Genomic DNA, 25,472 nt, shown 5'->3' with positions numbered 1-25,472 from the left:
TCTCTGCAGCTTTCTGAGTCCCAGTTTCAGAATGTGGTCATTTATTCTTTGGACTACAAAACACAGGTCAAAAGAACTGATTTTTCTATAGTCATCACCACACCACTAAACAACACAACTAAATATAAGTTCTTTTAAAAGTCACTGGGCAACCCTCCCCTTCAGTGTTTCGTTACTGTTGATTTTTTTAATTCATAGGGTTCCTGAAGCCTATCAGGAATAAAAACCATCAGGTATAAAAACTGGATATATGTGACATGAAGCACATCTCAGACTGCTCATCTAGCCAGAAGTGAGTGAGTATATACTTTTATATACTTTTATACCCCTCATTCCTAGCCAACATCACCTATCTGTACACAAATGTATGTCAAAGGGATGTGTGGAAGGGAGATGTATTCTCTTGTGGATACAGGTGTATCATTCACATCCCACTTCCCCCTTCCTGTTTGCTCTTCATGCCATGTTCTCAGCCCTCCCACCAACAGCCATTTTGGAATCTCGCAGCTGAAACCTTCATCAAAGCCTTGTTCTAAGCAGTGTTATATTCCTATACTGCCTTCATGATGCAGTGGCATCTGCACCACTGGCTTCTGGGCAGCAGAGCTGTAGAATGATGGTTGCAGGGGAAAAGGAGGGTGCAACTACCAGTCAGAAAGAGGAACAAGGGCCAGCTAAGTAGAGTGCTGGCTGGAAGGAGCCAGTGAAATTTGGAGAGAGGATCTAAATGCTCTCCCTTTAAGCCAATTTCATTCTGGTCAGTATCTGCAAATGCTCCTGTTGCTCTCAGGAGCCACACAGGTCCTAAATTTTCTTCATGACTTTAACAAAAGGAGTAATAATAGGGAAATGTCATGAAAAATATTTTAGCTATTTTTTGTGACGTATCTCCAACTGGTGCTGTACTGCATCCCAAGGGAACAGTGCTTCCAGTTACTCTTTACCCCAGGGAATTCAAAACAGCAGCAAATAAAATAAGAATGGAGAAATAAAAAATGGTGCTGGGAGATGGAAAGATGAGTGAGGTCCTGATCCTCTGAGATGCTGAGTCATTTTAATTTGAGGCCAATCCTCAATCCAGTCCTCAGGATGGAGGATCCCTATCAAAGCATCAGGTTACGAGACAAGTCCCTGCCCAAAGGGTCAATTACAGCAAGTCAGACTGATCCAGCGAAACATGCTGTAGCATCAGGCACTGTACAACAAACAGGAAGGATGGAGGAACAGGGCAAATGCTCTTCTTTTTACTGGAAATGTAAACTTCAATCCAGAATCCATTAAGCCATGCGTACCAGTGAAGCAAGAGCTCTCCTTGGCCAAGGCAGGAAGGGTGTCACGGAGCAAGATTTGGAGACTGTACGCAGGACTTAGTGTTTGCATGTACTGGTGTGTTTGTGTTGGGGTGGAAGGGGATGGAGACAGCAGGCTCTATATTTGATAGGAGAAAGGGAGAGGGATAATACAGCTGTGGGAAGAAGGGACTTCATCTTGCTAGGCAGTGGCTTTTGGAGAAGGCACTCTGTCAACTTATTCACATGCACAGCTGTGATAATTACTTTCCACTTCCCTAGCTCACATGCAGTGCCTACCTCTGTGGGAGGCTTTTCCTTTTGCTCTCACAAGAGGAATGATTTTTGGTGCCTTCCATGTGCTTGCTGAGCTCTCTCTCATCAAATCAGACCAAAACAGCAGAGACAGTAGACCCTTAACCTACCTCCTCTCGCTACTCCCTCCCCACATCATTCTCTGCAACCTGTAACTGGTTCACTGCTGCAAGAAACAAAACAGGCAACATCAACTTATGTATCTCTTGGATTTGGTGATATTTTCTTGCTCATTAGTACAAGGGCTGGCTGCCTTTGCGAACCTTGCTGGACTTATGTGCAATACGTATTCACAGTCCTGTCTACCTGAGAGCATGTGTTTCAATTCCCCCTCAAATTCAAGATTCAACTTTATCTCCAGCCTCTGCCACTCCTTCTTTCTAGTATATCTGACTGACACCAATCATGAAGAGATGTTATAGATTTTTGACCAAGTTCTAGCATCTTTATTTGGGCAAAACTCTTCCTAACATAAAGCTGTCCAGGAAGTGAATCAGATTTTAGGAGTTAGAGCAATGTTATTTATGCCATAGAAGTTGACCTTGTAACATTTAACACTTCTTGTTCTGTTTGTCTTCTTCTTTCAAGGCACTGTAGCTTACTTGACAGATCAGTGCCCTGGGCCACAGGTTTTATTCTCAGCTTTGGCTTGTTGGGTGAACTCAAGCAGAACATTTTCCATCTCTTATCCTCTTCTGTAGGACCTTCTTTGTAAAGCACTGAAGGGTCTGCTGATAAACAGTAATGTAGAAGAGATAGTGGTAATATTATTTTTTCTTATATGGTTTTTCTGTCATCCATGCTGCAGTAAGATCTTGCAATGGTGAGAAATATGTTAGAAGAAAAGCTTACACACTTGCTACTTGTCTGCACTTTTAGATATTGGTAGAGACACACTCTGCAAATACCTCACTTGTGAATAAGTGCATTATTCCCCAAAGCACTTTAGAAAATGTAACATTACTGTGTATATGTGCTCATCTCTGAAACGCAGCCGTTCCTGGAGTTAGATACAACAGCTGCCCATAGCAGCCTGCAATGAAGCCTTGTATAAAACTGCAGCAGAAGAATGGGCCTGATTCTTCACTGTTTTGTAAGTCATGTTATCATTTGTGCTTGAGGTACTAGGATGTGAATTGCTCAGTGATGATTTTCTAGTATCTCAAACCCATGCCACACAAGGGTAAATAACTTGACAAGGGGAAGGCAATAGAGAATGGGACCTATCGTCATTAGGCAAAACAGTGAGAGGAATATGACAACAGATTCAGGCCAGCATCTGAACAGGGATAATGTCCTTGCTTTCTACATGTGTATTCTGGGAAGGGACACAGGTGTTTTAAGTCTCTGACATGTAATCTGAAAAACAGATGTTAATGCTAGGCTGGGACATTCTGAAAGAGATAGTATCTGCAGATCTACCCCAGTGTCCTCTCCCAGCACTCTAGGTATTTCTTGATCTCCCAGACTGTCTGACCAGGCCAAACTGCATTTGTTTATGAGATCTGACAAGCTGCCATCCTGCTGTGATGAGAGCTAGTCACATACACTCTGGGCATGCAGTAGGGAGCTCCTTCTTCAAGCACAGGAGTTGCTGACTGGGGAGGTGGCTTCAACCAGTCAGTACCTGTTAAAGGTAATGTTGTGTGTGGTGTTCGTTAGTAATTTCTCCTGAGTAGGAAGGCTCATAAAAATAGAACAAAGCCCCCTGTCATTCCTTCCCTCCCTTCTCCCAACTACATTAAAATGTCATTACAGTAGCACACATAAATGAACCAGGCATTCAAGCACTTCACGACTTCTGCAGGATGAGGTTATGGGGATGCCTGGCATTTATGTATTCTTCAGCTTTCAGTGGGTCCTTTCACCATCCCCTTTTAACTCCTCCCCACTGCTGTCCCCTTTTCCACCAACCTGTATCTCCCTGCACAGGTAACCCCCACAGAACCCACAAGTATGGTACACTCTATTTTATGACTGCTGCACAGGCTTGGGAGAGCATGCAGTTGTGTGCATGCCTGGGATGCAGTCCTGAGGCAATACTACAGCCATGCTTTCAGGCTTGGGGTTTGAAGAGCAGGTTAACATAGAACTAAGGCCAGCCTGAAGGCTGCCATAAACAGAAAGTGGAGACACACTGTAGATGACTCTCATCCTCTTCTTCCCCTCCTATCCTATCAGTAGTTGTTTCCTGTCTCCTGCCTACCTGTAAAATGACTTGTTGAAGTCAAACAGAGTTTAGCAGGAAAAAAAAAGGCACCCAAATCTAACCACCCCTTAAAAAGGAATGGATTTGTTCTTTCACCTTCAGGAAGCTAAGTACCTTTAAATGTCTGAGACCAGAATTCTTTGCCAACTCTTTTTACTCATCAAGGATACAATCTGGTCCTGGATTCTCCATCTTCTTGGCTGTGTAAGAGCCACAGTAAATGAGAGAATAAAGATAGAATAATCATTCCAGTCAGAGCATGTCTAGTGAAGTCAGTATTTATGTATTCAGCTTGACAAAGATGAGAATCTCAGTTCTTTCTTGGCAGAAATGAGGAACCAGCAGTGGATGTCACTGCAGCTATCAAGGAGCTCAGTCTTTTCCCAAATGACCAATAAAGAATTCTTGGGGGAAGCATTACAGCAATTGGCTGTGCCATCCCAAATGACTGCCATTGCAAGTATGCAGGGAATCTGACAGGCTAATAACTAACTCAAACTAACTAGCTCCAGTGGTGGGACAGAAGTCAGCTCAAGAAGATCTATAACATCAGATGTTGTATACAGGAGTAATCTCATATCTCTCCAACTTTGAAGCCACTTAATTAAGGCAATTCAGTTGCTCAGGTTTGCCAGAATCTGGCTCTTAGACCTACACAGACTGTAAACTAGTGCATATTACTGGTCCATGTAGTCTATCTACTTGAGGAGTTTGCCTGGATATACATTTATTATCACAAATAATCACAATCATTATAGAAGAAAACCATTTAAAGGGAAGTCTTTGGCCTGGGAACCATGGAGTGTTCAGAGAAAAGACAGGAGATTCCTCAGATCCTTTGCAAGTTCAGATGGCAAGGTCAGTGGTCCACTGTACATGGAAATCAGCATGGACCCTCAGGACAAATCCAGATACTCAGTTACTATGGTGAAGGGGGCCATATGTGTGCCTAGGCAGACACAGGCAATCTACTGGTGTCCTTCTGGGAATGGATTTGCAAATTAAAAACCAGCAAATGAAAGACAAGGACATTTGTGAGTCTTCAGAACTGACTGCAGAGCTAAAATGTTTCCTGGAACAGCCCAACAAAGACAGAAACAGCGTTCTTCATGGAGGAGCAAAAGCAAGGGCTGAGCGTGATTCCGTAAGCAAAACAGAAAGAAAGATAATAATCCCTATAAATCTGGACAGGTACCCGCCTTTCAGTAAATGCTATCTTGTGTAGAGACAACTAAGGACCTCAGGGCCACAACCACATCTCTCCAGGAGACGGATCCAAGAATGTTCCTCGGGAACAGGGCTCCACTTGGGCACAGCAATACCAGGATGCTGGACACTGAAAAAGGTGCTGTGAGAGCGACTCTCCCATTACAGCAGTGTGAACCGCTTTGGAGGACTGCCTGGAAATGGATGTCAGAGAGACTAACAGATTGATAGGAAGGTTTTGTTTTTTAATAGAAAGCTCAGAATTTGAACACACATCTGAGTGCAGCAAAAGGTGAAGAAAACCTCAAGCCTCTGTAATGTTTTCAGTGTCAAGTTTCTACTACTCTTGAGAATGACACAATGTTTTAGTGTGTTTCAGTAAATATAAATTAACCTTTCTTGTAGTAACTGTCTCAGCAGCAGCTCATGCCCATGCAATTTTTAGCATGTGGGTTAAGATGATCCACCAAATTCATATGTGAAGCCAGAAAGAGCAAGAGACTCACCTGGCTGCCCACTGAATTCCTGCCATCATTTCCCAGCTCTTTGTAACTTTAATATTCCAAGACTTTTAAGAGGTGATTACACACAGAAAGCCAACTCCATGAAACATTCCCATATTTGGAGTGGAGTAGAGTATGGGTGAGCTAATTTTAAAAAATATCTGGGGTTTGGTCTTTTTGCCTGGTTTCCTAAGGAAAATGTGTTTTCTGTAACCATATATTTCCTTGTTCCTTCTATGCGTGTGTGTGTCTATATGTTGGTTCCTACTCTCTAACTATGGATCCCAATGTGTAGTTTCAACAAAGTTTAACAAAGTAATAGTGATCTCAGATACATTAACTTCTTATGAGTTCCATGAAAATAGGTGGCTGGGTAGAACAGAGAGATCTTCGTAGAGTCTCCCCTGAGGGAAAGGTTGCAGAGTGAATTGAACCAGTACTCCACACAGAAGACTCCATACTGGAAAGAGATGTTATAAAAGCCTCAATACCAGAAAAAGCTTAGATCAGAACTCATATCTTGTTCTGACATCAGAAAACGTAGCGATGACACAAATCTTCTGGAAGCCAAGCTTTGTTAGTTCTGCAGCTCACAGGCCCCCTTGTTTTCAGTTGGAAGAGGGCAGGCAAGATAAGGAAGTTTACCATCTTTCATTTCATATTAAAAATCAGTTCAGTTTAGCCAAAATATTGCTTCTTAGATGGAACTAACCACAGAAAATACTGAACCCTTCCTATCCCCCTCAGAAAGTTACAACTTCAGAGCACATGAAAATAACAGCTGATAAATGAACATAATCTTAGGAAAAGCTATAAAAATAATACCTGCATAAGAAGCAGACTGAAAGTGCGTACTCAAGGTAGAGAACAGAAAAGCATTTTCAAACAGAACAAATATGTCTTTATAACCCTGCAGCAACAAAATTCCTACCACCTTAAATTAAAATACCATAACAAAACATTGTAACACAAAGAATCAAAATGTTGTTTGATGGTTTTCTCATTGTTGGCTGTTATTTCTGCGATGAGCTGCTATTCTTTGCTATTGTCAACACTCATTTACACTAGTGGATGTTTGTGTATTTGTGTGTGAGGACAGATGCACAAAATCCGGTACAGATCCTCAGGTGATGTAAATTGCCTTGGCTGTACTGACGTCAGTAACGATACACTGATTTTCTCCAGCTGAAGATTTGCTTTTCTGTGCATAAAAAGCACAGAAACTAGGTGCTGTTTCACTTTTCTCTTAGATACTGTAGACAAATGTACATGCAAACACATTCTCTCTTATATGTGCAGATATACATACTGCCTTGCAGTACACATTGCAAGTAATGACAGGGGCTCTATGCTGCTTCTTATGTTGAAATTTATAAAAAGGATAGTTCATGATCTGTCTGTCCACTCTTATCTGTAACAATGTATCTTCAACTGCTTTGTTACAGATCTTAAAACACACAGAGAAAAAAGGGACTGTCCAGCATCAAAAGTCTGTTAAAATTACATTGAGGAAGAACTGAACTTTGATCTTAAGACTGCCAGTGTAATGCTCTAGCTGAGAGATCTTACTGCCTCTTAAACACAGCCAGTGCACAGAACAAATCCAATAGTCGAGACTTTCATTTTCTCATCTAGAGTTTAGCTGGCTGAAATAACAAACTCCAAAACAGATGAATAATAGAATATTGTTAAACTAGTTTGTGTCAGGACACATCTCTTTTGGGAAAATATATATATATATATATAATTTCAAAAATTTGCATGAAAAAGAAAAAGAAGTCACATTTCAGGCTCTGACTTCATAAATGTCTCTTTTCTCTTTTGCGCATCTGCTCTTATGTGGTTCCATGGTTGCAGACTAAGTAATGATCACAGGCTACAGGTAATTTTGTAACAAATGAAGTATTTTCCATCTGTTGCACAGAGGAATATTTCTGGCTTTCTATAATGTTTTCCTAAGGGAGAAACAAAAGAAGGTTTCATACTAGAGATTTAAAAAAGAGGGAAATAAATCATTGCTGAACTAAGAAAGAAAGAGAAAAAAAGCAACATAACTAGGCACTTACAGGAAAGATAACAGGAAAAGCAGAGGACAAACAAACTTAAGGTTCAGAAACATTAAGATAGAGAGACAGTAGCTCTTCTTTACTCCTTCTACTTGGATTCCAAGAGAGAAGGAAAAATATTAAAAGGCCATGGCAGGGAAATCACTGCAATCCAACACATCTCTGTGTCTATAGGTATTCATGCTTGCAGGAGCATACTTCATTTTATCATGCAGACACTTTTTTGAATGAGTATATAGAAGACAAAATTAACAAATGACCAAATTGCTTGCTGACAGGCTCTGGTCTGACATCATCCAAGGACTAGAAGTGCATCCCAAGACTAGGTTTCTCTGGATTACCCTGACCAAAAGTGTAAATAATATCATGTATGGTGTGGTGGGAACACACACAGCCTGTGTTTCATATAAGTAGCAACTGGCTGCATGCATAAATTGAAGTGTATATGCCTAAACTGTATATTCCTGTGCACATGTGGTTTTCTGAAGGACAGGTAAGTATCAGCCACTTGTTGCAATCTCAGAACAGTGGGTATCCTCCCACACCGTACATGCTGCAAAGAACAGGACAGCTGGCCTAAGAGTCACCTGGCACTGAGTCCCTGGCAGGAATTCTCAAAGGTGATGTTAATACCCATTCGTTTGGGGCCGTTTTCCTTTTATACCATTTCCAAATAGCCATACATGAATTCTTTTGCTTGCTAACAGTGTTCTCATGTGAGCCCATTGCTCTTAAAGTCATTGCGTGCAACTTAACCTCAGATCTGCCTGGGAAGTGACACCAAATGGGCCAATCCAAGCATATGCAAGAAATATACCCTTACCACCAGAGAAGAACAGCCTGGCTGTAACAGATCACGCAGCTGAGTGACATAAAAACAAGAACTGCACTATCTTGTGAGAAAAACAAAAAAATGTATTTGCATCCCTCCTCATTTAAGCGTTAAAAATTTCACCTTTTTTGCTGTTGCTTTCAGCCTTGGCTTTTCTTCTTAAAAGATCAATCAGTATGAGTCTTTGTTACTACAGGTACTGCTCTAACTGAAGTCAGGACACAGAATCCTATGGTATCTGTCCAAAGCACATTTAGTCAGTATTTCATATAGATTCCTTCCTTGTTATTACTTCCTGAGGTTCTCATCCAGCCAGTGAGATTTCCCACAATACCACTTTTAGACATTGACACTGTGTTGTTCTGGCCAGGGTTTTACATAGCATCATATTGAGGTGCTCTCCTTGTAGGTGGATTCCTCATTCCATCTTTAATAGGCAGTTTTATAAGTCTTTTTGCAGCTACAGTTTCATCCTGAACCCTTCCTAAACTAAGGCTTTTTCCTTTTCTGCTTCATCTGGTATTTCTTACAATATCGTTATGAATCATTAATTCCATATTCCTTTGCCTGGGATTTTACAGGCCCTGATGCAGATATAACGCGAGTGTGTTCATGTCATAATGTATGTCTTCAGCTAATTAAAAGGTGAATGGAACCAGTATGGATGAATATAACTTAAAATGGGAGGTTGTCACAGTCTGCTTTCTTTTTCCCTTTTCCTATGCTCTTTATTTCAATCTGATCTAAGCAGGGCTTTAGCACCTGTGTAGCTATGCCAATGCAAACCTCTGTCATTTGAAGCCAGCTTACAGCACTCTACTCCATATAACTTTTAATGCCGAAACTGCACATTGCTCGCAGGGATTTGCAGCACCCAGGGCAGCACCAATGCAACTATTTCTGGTATGTGAAAGCTCAAAGGAGTTAAGCCCTGAAATAGGTTGGGGGAAATGTGAATCCAAAAGAATGAAAGCAGAGGGCAAACGTAGCGTTCCTTGTGCATCTAAAGTGAAAGAAGTGGATATTTGGGGGTGCACAAGCAATTCACGATTGTTCTGGCCTTTTTTTTTTTTTTTTTTTTTTTTTTTGTGCTGGTGCAATGCGCAAATACAGCAAAATATGTTAATAGCAAGCCATAATATTTACAGTAATTGTTGGTACCCATTGAAATCGGTGGAATTTTGTCTAATGCCTTTACCCTGGAGATAATCCATAGAATAGAACATTAATGCATAGTTAAAAAGAAAAATTATGGAAAACGGCACCTCTGCATATACAATATCTTCATTTTAAAGTTACATAATTGAGCTTTTGAAATTAAACAAAAATATAGCAAACAGCTTCAGACCACAACAGAGACTAAGCGACTCTAACATCAAGTCTTTTAAACCATGCCCTCTTCACTAAGATAAAAAATGTTATCTAGAACCAATACAAAATAAAATAAAATAGGTTTCAGCCCAGTACAAATACAAATGAGTTTTAAGACCTCTGGGAAAATGTGATTTTAGAAAATGTCTTCCAAGAGTTTTAAGAGTTTGTTCTTGCATCAGGAGATGATCTTGTAATACAAACACAGACTAATAATTTAAAGGAAGTGCTTAGATTCTTTATGTCATGATAGATAAATAATGTTTCTACTCCTTTTTTCACTGTTGGTGACATGGTTAAAAAAAAGACTTTACTGCCACACAGAATATTAGTAAATTGCACCCATGCCTTTTGATGGAAGGAACTACAATGTATTTAGTTGTTATTCTAACTGTATTTATCAAAGTGAGTTTTCCAGCTAATGCACAGGTTGAAAATCTTCCATAGGCAGAGCTCCCCTTTAAAGAGTTTCACTGATAAAATGACTGCAGGATTTGGGCCATTTAGACTTAATCTGCTAAATTCAACCCTGTGGCATTTCTCTGATACTCAGTGAAGGGTATTGAGGATTGGCAAAGAAGGTAGTTTTCTGATAAAGAATGAAAGGAAAATTTATACTCACAGCATTTGACGATACTTTGGGGTGGTCCCTTAAGATAACAGGCTGCCTAATAAGGGTGATCTAAGCTATGCTAATTTGGCAACCTGTATTTTTGAAGCAAAACATTCCATGACGAATGACCTTATTTTTTGTTTTTAAAGCTGTGAGGCACTTATGCAATAGATTCCTAAGGTAGAAAGAGACAGATGCCATGGAATAATAATCAGCCTAATTCTTGCTGAGGATCTGTTCAAATACCTTTTGCCCTATCTTTCCTCTCATAGGTAAGCTCAGTGCTACCTTTCTCACACAATGGCATGTAGCAACAATTAGTGGGCTTCCGCATAACTCCAGAATTCCTCCCTCTTTAGAGAAGGACTTATAACCTAGGCATGTGATTTTTGTTCTCTTTAAAAAATGTAGGCTTAAAAAAAAAATTTAGTCGTTTTATGAAAACTAACAAAGAAAGTAAGACTGAACTTCAAAAAAAATAGAAGCTTTTGTTGTTTTTTTCCTGCAAGCCCCCTACAGAAGACTGCCCTGGCTGACATGAATAGTCACATGTGTCCAAGGGCTCAGCTCTTCACTTCTATCCAGGGCTTGAGGTGAGCTGGGCTGCAAAAAAACCTCAATCCTGGCTGAAAATGAACAAAATCACTGCGTGGTGTCTGAGGTGAGAGGGGACATCACACGTACATTTAAACATGCTGTCTAGAACCTCTTGTTTTCTGAGAGATAGAGGAAATTCCACTGCTGGGCAGTGACAGCCAGGTGCTGCGTGGGTGCTGCTTTAACCCCTGCTTTCAGCCTCCGCATCCTGACATGCTAAAATTTCATTTCTGTTCTGCTTAGAGTGGCCATTTTCTGTAGTGATTATTAGTCAGTTCCTAAGTTCTTTGCTAAGAGGTAAAAATTCAGAGTTGAATTTCAGGGTTTATAATACAGTGTCAAATATGAGTATAGATGTGAGGAGGGAGGAAGGGAGTGCAGTCACCTATTCTGTGTAGGTATGTTAAAGCATCTGTCCCCTGCTGTCACAGAAAAGCCAAAACATAACTCTCAGGTTGGCCAGTTGGATCATAAGCGATACTGGGCATGCTGTCAAAAGGAGGTGAAATATCCTTCACATCCAAGTTGCCTTTAAGTTAGATTTTACGGTCTCTTTGATTTCCTTCTAACAGTCAGAGATGAGAGAGGATGAAACCCAGTGTATACAATCAATGAAAAAAAAACCCAGGAACCTGCAGGAGTGAAAAATGCAGACTGTTTTGCATTTCTCATATTTCCTTTTCTATACAAAGACTTTGGTTTGCCTAAGCTATAGAAGGAAACAGAAGCAGTCTATTTTAATCTTCCTGAATAAAGATCACTGCAGGGATTGCTCTGTTATCCCTGGCAGTAGCCCCGACTTTCCACAAAAAGGCTACCTATATTTATCTATCTATCTGATATATATAGATTATGCTATGATATATCAGATATCAGCTGTGTTCTTAATACAGTTCTCCTGTGCATCTTAGTATGAAGAAAAAATCTACAATTTTATTCCCCTAATCAAACCCCACTGCAAAAAGGCTCAGATAAGAAGGAGGTATTTAGATTTGTGCATAGAAATTGATTCTTCAGCCTCTATAATGACGTATGTTAGAAACTCTGTTCAGATGAAAGGAAAGCCCTTGCTGATACGATATTTCTAACAGTGCCTTCACTGCAGGGACACACTATTTAAAAAACAGTGAGGTTGATTATGCGTTTTTATATGGATTTCTTACTGTTTTGACCTGCGTGACTTAACCTAAGCTATTCTGGATTTAAAACAATGGGCTTGAGTTCAAGATCAGGCCCTGTGTCTTTTTAAAACTTCATCTATTGCGTGATGAATAAAGGCCGGATCCTGCAAATGCTTACTACTTGAATTAACACTCTGAGTAGCCCACTCAGATCCTCTAAGTTGTACTTGCAAAATTAAGTCCTTGCAGTGCAGTATTTTAGGAGTATGGATCTGTCTTTTGGGATTCAAGCATGCCTTGGACTGGATGTATACCTTTAATAGTATTTCTTTCAATAGTAATTTTTCCACTGATTTTCACAGAATCATGATAGATGCTTAGCTGATATCAAGTGGCATAACTCTACTTACAGCAGCTGAAAATCTAACTCTATGTTCTAGCTATGCTTTTGTATTCAAAACAAACATGAGATAGAAGAGGCCCTTTTATCTAAAGTGTCGAAAGAGACAAAGAACATGTTCTGGGCTATAGAGTGTGCTGCCTTCTTCATTTGTTTTGATATTACTATAGCCAAAACAATAGAGTTCATTCTAGGAAAGAAATGCAGATCTAGCTTTGCTACTTATATGACCTTTGCTCTTACACAAGAGAGACCAGATCAGAAACTGTGCTCCTTCTCTTCCTAACTTCATTAACTCTGGCTTTCAACCAGAAAACATTCCCTTACTTTCAAAGTGCCTAAGCAAAGGCAAATATAATACTGAGTGCAGTTGTATTTACCAGCTGGTGTACTGACGTCACATGCAGGACAAGTAATGCAAAAAAATGTGACTCTTCAGTAGTAGCCTCTTCCACCCCCTATAGCACTGGAATGCTAGTCCTTGTTTACTATACATGCATGCACACAGAGCATTATCAGTATTCAGTACTAGTAGTCATGCTTTCTTCACTAAAGAAGAAGGGCCAGCAAAAAATACTTTGTCCTTTTAAGAGCTGGATCACCGGTAGGTGCCACTCACAAGAAAAAAAAAGAAAAGAAAAGAAAAGACAACCAACACAAGTAGAGTATGCATCCTAAATGTCAAACATATGTGCAGCATCTGTATCTCTACAAACATGCATGCATCACATGCAATATAGTGCATATGCTATACCCTTACATGAGTAAGGGTAAGAAAATCCCAACTCCTTTCTGTGAAGATTTTTTTTCTTTGTCAGATACCAGCAATTTAAGGCAAACAGCAACTGCCACAATGCCACTGTCCTTTACAAAGCTTCTTCTCCCTGTCTGGGCTACACCACACTCATCTTTGATCAAAGACTCATTTACGACAGACAAGTAGGGCATAATGCTGTGTGTAGGCACCGTGGGTGAACAGCCCGAGTGGGTTCAAACAGGCCACAGACGCTTGCACATTAAAATAAAAGCGGTGAATTAGGAGGCAAATGCCTCTTGGAAGCAGCATCCTGGCTCCTCTTTGCACTCTGTCTGCTCTCCGTGAGAATGCATCGAGGGAGGGATTCCCCACCCACCCACACACTGCCTCTCTCCGTGCGAGGCTGCAGGGGGTTATAAACCACTTCTCCCTTGGACTGTGGCCCGGAAAGAGCCCGCTGTGCTGCTTTCCCCCACCACCGCCCCCAGCCCGCCTCCTTCTCCCTTCTCACTTACTCCGGTCTCCTGCTCAGGACGCCTTTGCCGATGGCCTGGGGGGGCTTGTGCTGGAGCAGAGCGGCGCAGCAGCCCTTCTCCCTGCCGTCCTTCTCCGCGGGGTGCTGGTGGGGCTGCAGCGGGGGGTGCTGGTGCCCGGGAGCCCGGCCGCCGCCGCCGCCGGGGCCCGCCGGTGCCTGCTTGCCCGGGGGCTGTTGCTGCTGCTGCTGCGCCGGGAGCTGTTGGTGGTGCTGGAGCGGGTCGGGCTGGCCCGGCGGCGGCGGGGGCTGCTCGGGCTGGGGGCCCTGGGGCGGCGCGGGGGCCGCCGGCGGCTCGGCGGGGGGCGGCTGCTGCCCGCGGAGGCTGCGGTTCTCGGTGCTCAGCTCGTCCAGGCGCCGCTCCAGCTCGTCGATGCGCTGGCGCTGGGTGTGGATGAGGCTCTGCTGGTTCTGCACGATGGCGGTGAGCTCCTTCAGGTAGAGCACGGCGCGCACCGGGTTCTCCAGCAGGCTCTCCATGCCCCTGCTCCCGGCCCGGGCCCCCCTGCCCTGCCCGGCCGCCGGCGCTCCGGCGAGAGCGGCGCGGGCTGCGGGAAGGCGCCTTACCGCCCCATGCACGCACACACACGCGCGCGGGCGCGCGAGCCCAACGGCCGCGCGCCCCTAAAGGTCGCGCGCGCCCAATGGCCGCTCGTCCGCGCAGTCACTCACGCACGCGCGCGGGTGGCGAGACGGCTCGCGCGCCTGCCCCTGCCCCCGCGCGCCACGCACGGCGAGGCCGGGGGAAGGGGGGGCGCGGGAGCCACAGCGGAGGCCCCGCCCCCTCGTGCTGCGCAGGCGCGGAGGGGAGCCGGGGCGGGGGCAATGGCGGGGTCCCGGCGCCGAGCTGCGGCCGGAGCGCGGGCGGGTCTCACTCGGGACGGGGCTGCTCGTGGGGCTTTTTGGAGAGAAACTGTCCGGGGCCCCTCGGAGGCAGACGGTGCCGCTGCGGCCACCTGGGGCTTGCGCGGGGGTGAAGCGGCGGCGAGAGGCGGGAGCGGGCGCCGCCTCAGGCGCCCCGGCCGTGGCCCCGTCAGGGCTCGTTGCAGCCTCTTCAGCGCGTTTTCCCCTGTCCTCCCTGAACGGCATTTCTAGATGTTACTATGCTTTTTAAATTTTTTTTCCCCAGGATGACTTAGTGGTTTCTTTCTTTTTTTTTTTTTTAAGAATAATTTTGGCTGGTTTTGTCTGCTGTCTAGATAACACTCCTTTATTTCACTCACCCTGTTAACATGCAGAAGGCAGGACTAAATACACACCCCAGGGAAGGAGTTATCAAGGAAAATGAGTGTTAGAGGAATGTGCTGCTTCCTCACAAGTTTGCCTCTCCTTTGAATCTTTGGTCTCCTTTAACTTCTTAGGAAGAAAACAAGACTTACTGTGGCATAAGGGAGGGGAGAAGGCTATGGAAATAACACCACAGAAAAGACAGGCAGGACCCTTGGTCTTAGTTTCCATGCAGATTATGTTCATTTCTGAAGAAATACCTTCCCCTCACCCTTCCTTATCCACCGCCTTAAAAGCTCGCAAACTTAGAAACTATGGGACATCTGAGAAATCTGGGTGCTTTCTATAATAGTCATTAAAAAATACCCTGGCTAAGAGTAATAAACTTACTTGCAGGAAGTCCTGTACGGATCCATAAACAAGTTTGACGATTTCTGAAAAGGGAAGGAAAGCATCCTTTCCAATCACTGTTGGCCCAGAAGAACCAGGAGGAGCAACAAGCAGTCAAACCTGATTTCAGGCATGCATGTCAGTAGGTTTAACTGCCCCCACAAAAAGTGCAAGTTCACAGAATGAAAAGCAACTGTTTTTAAGCAGGTGATTTTGAGGGTTTGCCTTTTCAGATCAGCTAAACCTGCACCGCTGTCAAGGATTTCCCGAAGTGAAGGACTGAGAAGTGTAAAAGAGAATCTGTTTCAGATGAGCCGAAAGGTGTATTTCTAGCCTTTTCTGTTCACAGATAGCCTTGGAAATGTAAACTGATGCAAACAGGATCACCAGGATTAGAAGTTGTTCACAGATTTCTTCCAAAAAAGAGCTGCTTTTCACAGTTCTCTTGCAAGCAGTTAGAGATGGCTTTGGGGGATCATGAAACATTGCCGTATGTCCCTTGTGAGTTGGGGGAAGACCTTGGAGTGAACTCCGAGGAATAAGAGCCTTCAAGTCTCACACACTTAAGATTTTACTTGGAAAATTTTAAAGGAGACCTTCCTCCATCTCATTCTGTAGTGTGGCATTAATGCCTTGTGATGGAGGACTGACTAAGCAGGAGCAAGCATTGTTTAGCAAGGTGAGAAAAATGGTCATAAGAGAATGTGAAAAGAGGCATGCACAGAGAAACAGGGGAGGTGAAAGCATCTAATATATTTGGGGGGAAGAGTGGAAATAATCATTTGGGAAATTGTGCTGTATGCTGTCTCGTTTCAGAGACATTACTGAGCAGCAGCATTTTGGTCTTAGAGAAATGGAATCTGGGGAGACCAAGAGAAATAATGTAAATTTGGCATTAGTACATGCTGAGAAAGGACCAGGAATAGCTGTGGGTACACTCGTGTGTGTACATGCACGCGCGCACGCGCATACACAAACACACAGACACATAGAAAAGAGCTACCTTATCCTTGTTAGGAGAGACGTAAGGTGGGGATTACTTCTCTTGCAGAATAGACAAGGCTGTTTTAACTGTTCAGGCTACCCGTGTGCAGAGTGGACATAATGTTCCTTTACAGCTCAGCTGGACAAAAATAATGGAGAAATAAGAGTCATAAACATAGTGCTCGCCTATGTAGAAATAGTAAGACAGGCTGTGGCATGTATTCTGAAGAGAATACTAGCTAAAATGAAAAATCATCCTGTTTTGGATGATTGGGAATGGTGCAAAACAGCTTGGAAGTCCTGTGTTATAATGCTTGAATGCCCATTGAAAGGTGTGAATTTTACCATGCAGAATGAACCCAATTTATTCATTCACTTTTGTTGCACCTTTCATTTGCTTCACCAGCCTCATTAGCCTCGTTTCTTCTGAAGAATCTTTGTCATAAATTAAATGGGCAGGGACCTACAGCCATTGACTGGTGACAAACAGGCTGCGAGAATCAGAAAGAAACCAGACAATTTTTTGTGCAGGTGTGGTGACTGGTGGCCAAAAATGGTAAGATCAGCCCCTGACCTTCCAGGTTTTACAAACAGCATGTGCCAAAGGAAAACCCAGCAGAATGCTTGTGTACATAACACAAAAGAGTATGCAGGGATCTACTTAAAAATTTCAAGAGGTAACAGAGGTGTATAATCTTCAGTAATAAGAAAAAGTCAATGAAGAGAGGGTATTCATTCAAGAGGGATTTGAAAGGATATTAGAAGAAATTGAATGTCTTCTTTAGCTGGATAAGCAAGAATCCTGCATAGCTAGGAAACGCCTCCTCTTTTATCCAGCCATCATTGTGTCCCTTTGATTACACTGCCACAATACCTAGCATATATCATTTGCAAAGCTCTGCACATTAGTGAAGTAAGCTTTACTGTTCTGTAAAAGGTGAATGTTAGGATTGTAGCCATCCTACATCTCTTGTAGCCAAAGAAATAGGGAAACAGGGACACAGAATGGTTAAATGATATGTCCAAGGCCACGCAGGAAGCAGGGGGTGGGGTGGGGGGGGCAGATCTCTGATTTCAAGCATCTCTGGCATTTAGCCGAATCTTCAGGTCATTAAATGCTGCTGCTTCCCTCTTTAGGAGAGACGGTGTCTAGAGGGAAACAATGGTGAAGATGACGAAAGTATGAATTCTATTAAAATTATTTTTGCCATAGATAATTTGTTGGTATTGTATTTTTCAAAGTCCTTATTCTTTTCAATCCATTCCTGAGAAATAATAATGAATAATAATGGATTAATGATGTTATTATGGAATAAAGTGCTTCCCTTATCCACTTAGGAAGGTGCTTGGGCATTGCACGGACAATTACAATTAAAGTGCAGCAGTAATAATTAAAATGAGTATGCATTATAGAAACAAAACAATGCAAATGAATCAAGCCCCAGGATTTAACGAAAAGGTCTGATACTACATGATTGAATTTTATATTTATTTAGCTATTTTATTCAGTCAGAGTAGAGTGAATCCATAAATAAAACTATATTAATAAGCATACACTATCAGGGAGGTAGTAACATCTTCACATATTTCATTTGCAGAACAGTGTTACTGCAAAATGTTCTTGTATCTCTTTTTGAGAGATTCTAACCCCTCTTAAATTTGCAACAGCTTACTGAAACTTGATGGCAACAAATCTCTCCAGCCTTTTGACAGGTAGAGATTTTCCATATTTTTCCCTTTGAAATTCTGTTCCAAAGAATTTCCTTCCTCTCAGTTGCACTCCATTTCCTTCTCCTGGGCAGGAGCTCCTCACAACTCAAGAAATCCAGGCAGGCTCCTCTCCATCCCTTGCACTGATCCACCTCTCCTCCCCATTCCTGTCCCAGGCCTTTCAAGGTAACAGCTTTCTCCTGCTAGTTCAGTACCTAAAGTGCTATCAGTTTAAGATATAAAGCTTACGTTCCCAGCTATGAGTTTATGATCTTATTGTAAGTTTATAAGGTTATAATAAGGGTTTATTACATTGTATGAGACAAGTGTATTTCTGTTCTTTTTCTTTTAGGACAATGAGAATTATGTACAAACACACCTAAATACAACAAAGATTATTATTATTACTTGACAACAGCCAAGTTCTTAGAACTCAAGGCATGACAGATATAATGTTGTCCAACCAACTTTAATTAACCTAACGTTTTCTCCTCTTCTTCCTGTCCCTCTTAAAACCATGGTGGACTAGTGAAATCACTGCATCCATTGTTTCCCACTGGATCCAATCTCACCCAGTTCATAAGATGGAGGCACAAAGGAGTATAAAACAAATCATATTAAAAAGACAGAATTAGAGTAATAGCTGGGAGGGAGGAGAAGAAAGGAACACGGTCTGGTGTACACCCTCCATTCTGATTTCTGTGGGAAGCTGAGGCTCTTTCACCCAATTCTGGAAGTTAGCAGCTGCTTGAGCAGAGATTCTCAAAAACTGCTTTCAAACAGCCTACAAACCAAAAATTTTCTGCAGGAATTAGATGAATAATTTCAAAATAGAGGATAGAATCAAGACAATTATAATGTACTCATGTATAATTCATGGATGGAAAAAATAATATGCATCTCCTGAATGCTTCTTTCACTCGGACTTCTTTGCTTAAGGCCTCATCCAAAACTATTCAGATCAATGGGAGTTGTTTCACCATCTTGAACCTCAGCCAAGTCAATATCTGCTTTCCCTTGTTAAGTAGATGGATAAACTGAAGCTAAGACCAAATAAAGTGCATTGCCCAGGATCACACAGGAGGCTATTGAGGATCTGCAATCTTGCTCCTGCACTTCACACAAGGATTGAATAAGGCAAAAGGAGTCCTCCAACATCCTTGTTTTTAGTGTTTCACTGAAAAGGCAGGTGGTATGGTCTGCAGTCTCACCTACGTTACTTAAACAGAGATCTGCAACAGGGTGAACTCACTCCTGTTGGGGCTGTTGAATGGTTAATTCATACTGATATCACAAATCAGGAGCAAAGGGAAAATATCTTGTTCTATAAATCAAACAAAGAGCTGAGATGTGGTAAGGACAAATACTTCAGTTTCTTTCATTGCTTTTTTTTCTTCTGTTCGGTGAAGCACAGCTAAGCTGACATAAATATTTTAAAACAGTTGTTCATCAGTAAAAATGGTATATTGTGGCCTCAGCTGAGATGTATACTGTTCATGCATGTTTTTTGTTTTCTTGACAGTATTTGATCTCTGCCACTGTGGAAAAAGCTTCTGGATGGAGTATGAGTTCAGAGTTAACATTATTCCATTTCTTCATATATTTATTTTCTCTGTATCTTATGCAAGCCCAGATCACACAAACTTGTCCTATCTGAAAATCCCCATGTAATTCAGTGGGGCTGGTCAGATGAGATTTGGAGAATCAAGCTCACATTCCATTTTTTCATTTTACTGCAGTATTTACAAAAGACTGAACAACTGTCAGTTCAAACAAAAACCTGACTGCCTGAAAAAATGTCTCTGCCTAGCTTTTGCTCACTAGAATTAATCAATTAAGTGGGCAAAGCTTCATTTCATAAAATAGACAGGAGATAATGTAACATTTAGCGACATTAAAAAGGAAGGTGCATTCTAAAGAGGGACCTCGATCCTCTTTAATTTGCTGTAAATACTGCAAGGTTGCAATAGCACAGTACAAATATAGGCCAGATTTTAAAATGTGTGAAAAGTACACATCTCAGCTAAGGCTACAATACAGAATTTGTACCTTTTTTACTGATGAACAACTGTTTTAAAATATTTATGTCAGCTTAGCTGTGCTTCACCGAACAGAAGAAAAAAAAGCAATGAAAGAAACTGAAGTATTTGTCCTTACCACATCTCAGCTCTTTGTTTGATTTATAGAACAAGATATTTTCCCTTTGCTCCTGATTTGTGATATCAGTATGAATTAACCATTCAACAGCCCCAACAGGAGTGAGTTCACCCTGTTGCAGATCTCTGTTTAAGTAACGTAGGTGAGACTGCAGACCATACCACCTGCCTTTTCAGTGAAACACTAAAAACAAGGATGTTGGAGGACTCCTTTTGCCTTATTCAATCCTCGTGTGAAGTGCAGGAGCAAGATTGCAGATCCTCAATAGCCTCCTGTGTGATCCTGGGCAATGCACTTTATTGGGTCTTAGCTTCAGTTTATCCATCTGCTTAACAAGGGTAAGCAGATACTGACTTGGCTGAGGTTCAAGATGGTGTGAAGTAGAGGAGCAATGCCACTGACTTCAATGCTTCTGATTACAGACCCTCAAAGGCCTCCTGTTTAACCTTGGAAGAGTGGCTTCTTCAGTCCTCATGCCTGTTTACATAACAGGTACAAGCAGATGCTGGCTTTTCAGGGAAATTAGAACCAGGACAAACCAATAAGGCATCAAGCCTGACATGCTACATACCATATAATCGCATGCAGCTACTGAAATAGGAACTTGTGTTTAAGAACAGCATATCTCCAGAAATGCCTCTTGTACTACTATGAAGATAATAAAAGGCAGAGAACTCACTCCCTTCCTTGATATTTTGTCCCAACAGTTAATTCGTGTAATTGTTGACAAGTTGGAGTATGTTTCTCACTTTAATTTCTCACTTTTTACTTTCCAGCCAGGAGTATTTATGCTCTTCTCCATTACGCTAAAGAGCTCTTTAGTCCTAAAGCTTTTCTCTCCCTGAAGGTGACTGATCAGATCACCTGATGATATTATTTTTAGCAAGCTAAACAGACTGAACTCTTTAAATGATGCCTTTTTTTCAAAACTTGGGTCATTTTTTTGGCTTTTACGTTGAGGTGATCCTTCAGACTTGCTGATGCACAGTGTGGTCATACTAGAGGCAGGCCAAATGTCTGTATGCTGAAGAGGTCACTGCTCAGATGTGTTCCTATCTCTCATTGCCCATTTTGGGGGTTAAGCTTCTGCTCCGGTTAACCTTTGCCTTCAAATCTGCTTATAAACAGAATTGCCTGTGCTGAGACATGTTGATTTGTGATAAAAAATTCTGGATTTTATTTTAGTGTCTAAAAAAAATTTTTTTAAGGGGAAAATAAAGAGGCAAAAATGATCCTGTGACTCAAAACCAGAAGAACTTGCTTCTGATTTTTCTTTGACAAACTTAGCGGAATTGCTTCTGACAGCTACTGCCCTCCACATACCTGCAACTGAGTCTGTGCAGTAGGACCTCTGCCTGCACAGCCTCTTCCAAAGGACACAAAAGGCCATGCTCTCTTTTGGGAGGCCCAGCTGTAGGGAGCAGGAGATGGGTCAGAGAGCGGCACACTGCAGCTCTAGTTTTTGCATTGTGCACATCAGTTTAAGAGCTGAATTGTGTGGTGATTACACACAGGCTGTGGGCGAAAGTGATTCTGCCTTGCCAGTTTCTTCACAAGTGACGGGATTTTGGCAATGGCTGAAGCCAATCCTGGTGACCAGGCAAGTGGCTGAAACCTTACAACATTTTAACTTGGCCAGAGAGAAGTTCCCTTCTGATTTGCTGGCTGCTATGTTTACCCATGTCCCTATGTAGAAGCAGTCTTTCAGGCCTTTGCAGATAACAGGCAGAAGTATCTTCTCAAACACAACACCCATTTTTAAAGGAGGGGAAGAAGCAATAAATCTCCACAGCTCACAGCAGCTCTGCTCCCTCTTTCCATGCCATGCATAGATGACAGCTCAGTTACTCCTTCCATCTCTGCAGTGCTCACCTTGGGAGAGGAGAGAGAGAAACGGAGAAGGATGAGAAGTTTCAACCCGGAGGGAGGGCTTAGGAGCTGGAAACAGTAATAGCGGATGGGGAGGAGAGAACCTGATGTGAATTGGGAAGCATGAAACAGAGGGATACTGGTGCAGAGTTGATAAGGAACAGGGAACTGAGCATGGCCGCTAGTAACCAGGGTGAGCAGAACCAAGGCAGGGGAGGAGGGCTGGTGTGTGGTCTGCAGATGGGGCTGATGTGGAAGTTGTAAAGAGACAGGAATGGCAGGGGAGGCAGGAGGTGTGAGGGGAGGAGGCACCTGGAGCATCTCAGCAAACAGGGCAGAATGGACGAATAGGTGTAACAGAGACATGCTGAATATGGCTGAAAGGAAGACTTAAAACTCAAAAGTGAGGTTGAAATCCACAATGTAAGACTTTCAGAACATATAAATAAACAAAAAGGGCCAAAATCAAATGCCTAGGAAAGAGACTTAGAGTGGGACCAGCACAAAGTGATACTTCCCCCAAATTGTCCTTCAGACTGACTTCCTGAGCCAAAGGTTATAGCCTTGCATTAAATGACCCCCAACAGATTTCTCTCCTGTCAACTTGGCTGGTCTCCCCCTGAACCTGTCTGAACTTTTAGCATTCACAGCATCCTGTAGCATAACTTTGTGGCACAGCTTTGCTCCAGCAGTACCTAATATTGTTACCATGTAGTAATGAGGAAGAAAGACAGCACCACATAACTGAATGAGGGATCGAGGCCACACGGGCAGACACAGTCCTCTCTCCAAGGACATAACTGTGCAGGAGCCCGTATGTTCCTGGAGCTTGGTCAAAAGGCAGTGCCACTCTTTCCATTGACTCTTTCTTAGTTTCAGGTCTGGATACTAAAGTAGCCAGAGTTACATGCTGATGTCTTAAATTATCATTTGTTTAAAAGCTTCCCATCTGTTTAGCTTTGTACTCTCTTTCATACACATTTAAATTACTGCTGGATGGATGTGGTACTGATGATTTTGGAAACGTTCTCTTTGTTTTTTAATTTCTTATGTGCTGTGTTTTTTACAGAGATCAGCATAAGAAGGCAAAACACAACCAACTGTGACAGAATATATAAAACAGCATGAACTGCCTACAGATAAATGAAAACAGTCCAAAATAATAGAGACCAATCTAAATCATGAACAATAAGCATAATTGTAATAATAAACATGTCATCTATGTCAGATAAAAAATCACAAATATTTATTAAGATAACAAATTATTAATGGAGAGACATTTGAAATTCAGATCATGTCTTTCAATTCTAGTATATATGAATTAGCAGCCAAATCTACCAAAATAAATGCAGCACTCTCACAGAGGTCATCATGCCTAGCCAATTATAAAAAGACAGTAGAAAGGAGGAGAGCACAGACAGGCATTTTCTTCTCCTTCTGCCAGTATGACATAGTTTAGAGGGATCAGGCTGCATTAGTGCTATTTAAAATGATATAAACATGATGAGCATAAGAAAAAAATGGAGGCAGGGGTGAAAGGAAGGCTTCCCCTGCTAGCTGAAACTCTGACCCCAATCCTATAAGCTGCTCCAGGCAAGCAGGTGCATGAAACCTCATTTGAAATCAGTGGGTTCCATCCAAGCACAAAAATCTGTCTAGCTGGAGCATCTGACTGCATTTACTATTTACCTGCATTCACCAGTCTTTCAGACACAGATACATTTTGTTGATATGGGATGGCTTTTGCTGTCATTAAAAAATGGGACATAGTATTATTTGACTCTGGCGGGTGCAGGATGAGGCCAGTCAGTTTAAAATCTATTTTCAAGAGTAGTGAAATAAAAACAGTTGTTCCTTAATGCAAACCTGGCACTAATGCAGCGTGCAGGTGGTAGATGTACAGTTCCAAGCATCTGGAAATGGAGAGGTTGAGGTTGTAGCAGCAGTGGGAATTCTCCCGTAATGTACATTCTGTATGTTTCATAGCACGGATTTCAAGACATAAACAGTATTATACCAGACGGAATAAAACATGCAGAAAATACTGCATGTGACTGAAATAATGTTGTTTTGGCATTAATTTGTCATATTTCCTTCCCTTCTGTGAAGGTAATGGTGCACACTCAAGGCCAAGTTCCTGCTGGCTCAGCACAGACATGTTCAAAGAGGGAAAGGAGGCACTCATAATGTTACAGTCTGCCTGTCCTGGCTGGGTCTCCAAAGAGGAATAGGAGCAAAAACTATCTCATCATTGCTACTGTTGGCTCAGCAAAACCCAGAGTTACAGTGATGAGGGCCCAAGTGGAGGTGATGTTCTGTAAACTGCTGGCATTTTTACCACCATGCTAATTATCCCTCCTTATCCTTACTGGCACTTCCAGTGGTGTCACAGCTGTTTCAGCTGCACTGGTAGTTAGTGCTGATGGGAATTTGTCCATGCTTAAACAGCTGTACTATAGCCATTAGATCATCTGTTCAATGGGCTCCTGAAAAATGAAAAAACCCTCTTTTATGGGAAAAGTAGAGCTAAGGGCAATGGTTCACTACATGCTTTTAAAGTCAGAGAGTAAAACTTTCATTGACTTCAGTGGGAGCCAAGATTTTACCCTGCATGACATCTACATTGCTTTTCTAGTGGTCCTGGAGCAGCAGTGAATATGAAGTAGTTTGTAGTGAGAGAGGCAAGGTGGAGTAATATGCCATAGTTTGCATAGCCATAGGGTGTAAAGCACAGAATAAAACCAGGAGCTCTGGGCTGTAAATACTAGTCAACGTAATAAGAGAGAGAAACTGCTCCTACTCCCCACTGGAGCCAACAGCATCATTGCCAGACCAGTCTGAATTTTAAGAAATATTTTTGTAGCTGGTTTGTATTTTCATTTGCCTTCTCATAAGTCCTAGTTACTCATTTTCAACAACCCAAAACAATCCCTCCTCTTCCTTTCAGATATTCCTTCCCATTCCCAGAAGTTGCTTTGCAAAGCAACTGACTTCCCTGACTCCCTTCCTTGCAAGCCAGCTTCTTGCTCCTAATGCTGTGTGACTTGCCTGTCGTGGCCATCTCTGTGCCCAGCCGACTTCCCTGCCTACTGGAAAGGGCAAGTCTGTAGGTCCCCTTCAATACAGTGACACATCCTTTACCACCCGCTGCAAAGGAGGAATGCCACCAGGCATCTGCAGGCAGAGGAGACTAGTGCTGTCTCGCCGTTCAGAGCAGGGTGCACCTTGTCATTAGGACTCCAGCATTAGGACTGCACCTCTGCCTGGCAGCAAAATGCTCAGACCAAATCGGATGGAGAGACCCCCTCAAACAAATCTGTTGGA

The 25,472-nt window shown here is 42.4% G+C and overlaps 1 protein-coding gene across 4 annotated transcripts in view; it reads right to left on the bottom strand.

Moving 5' to 3' along the window:
- The window catches only part of IQSEC3 (IQ motif and Sec7 domain ArfGEF 3), a 108,724-nt gene extending 94,155 nt beyond the window's left edge, over positions 1-14,569 (bottom strand). For all 4 annotated transcript variants that reach the window (XM_026116960.2, XM_026116963.2, XM_026116961.2 and 1 more), the window contains exon 1: positions 13,795-14,569. In XM_026116960.2, the coding sequence (XP_025972745.1) occupies positions 13,795-14,291 (497 nt within the window). In that variant the 5' untranslated portion in view covers positions 14,292-14,569. The remainder of the gene's footprint in view (positions 1-13,794) is intronic.
- Between the last annotated feature and the right edge of the window lie 10,903 nt (positions 14,570-25,472).

Source organism: Dromaius novaehollandiae, chromosome 1 (genome assembly GCF_036370855.1).
Source record: "Dromaius novaehollandiae isolate bDroNov1 chromosome 1, bDroNov1.hap1, whole genome shotgun sequence".
NCBI classification, from domain to species: domain Eukaryota; kingdom Metazoa; phylum Chordata; class Aves; order Casuariiformes; family Dromaiidae; genus Dromaius; species Dromaius novaehollandiae.
Note: the sequence above shows the minus strand (reverse complement) of the source record. Positions and strands in the feature narration are given on the sequence as shown.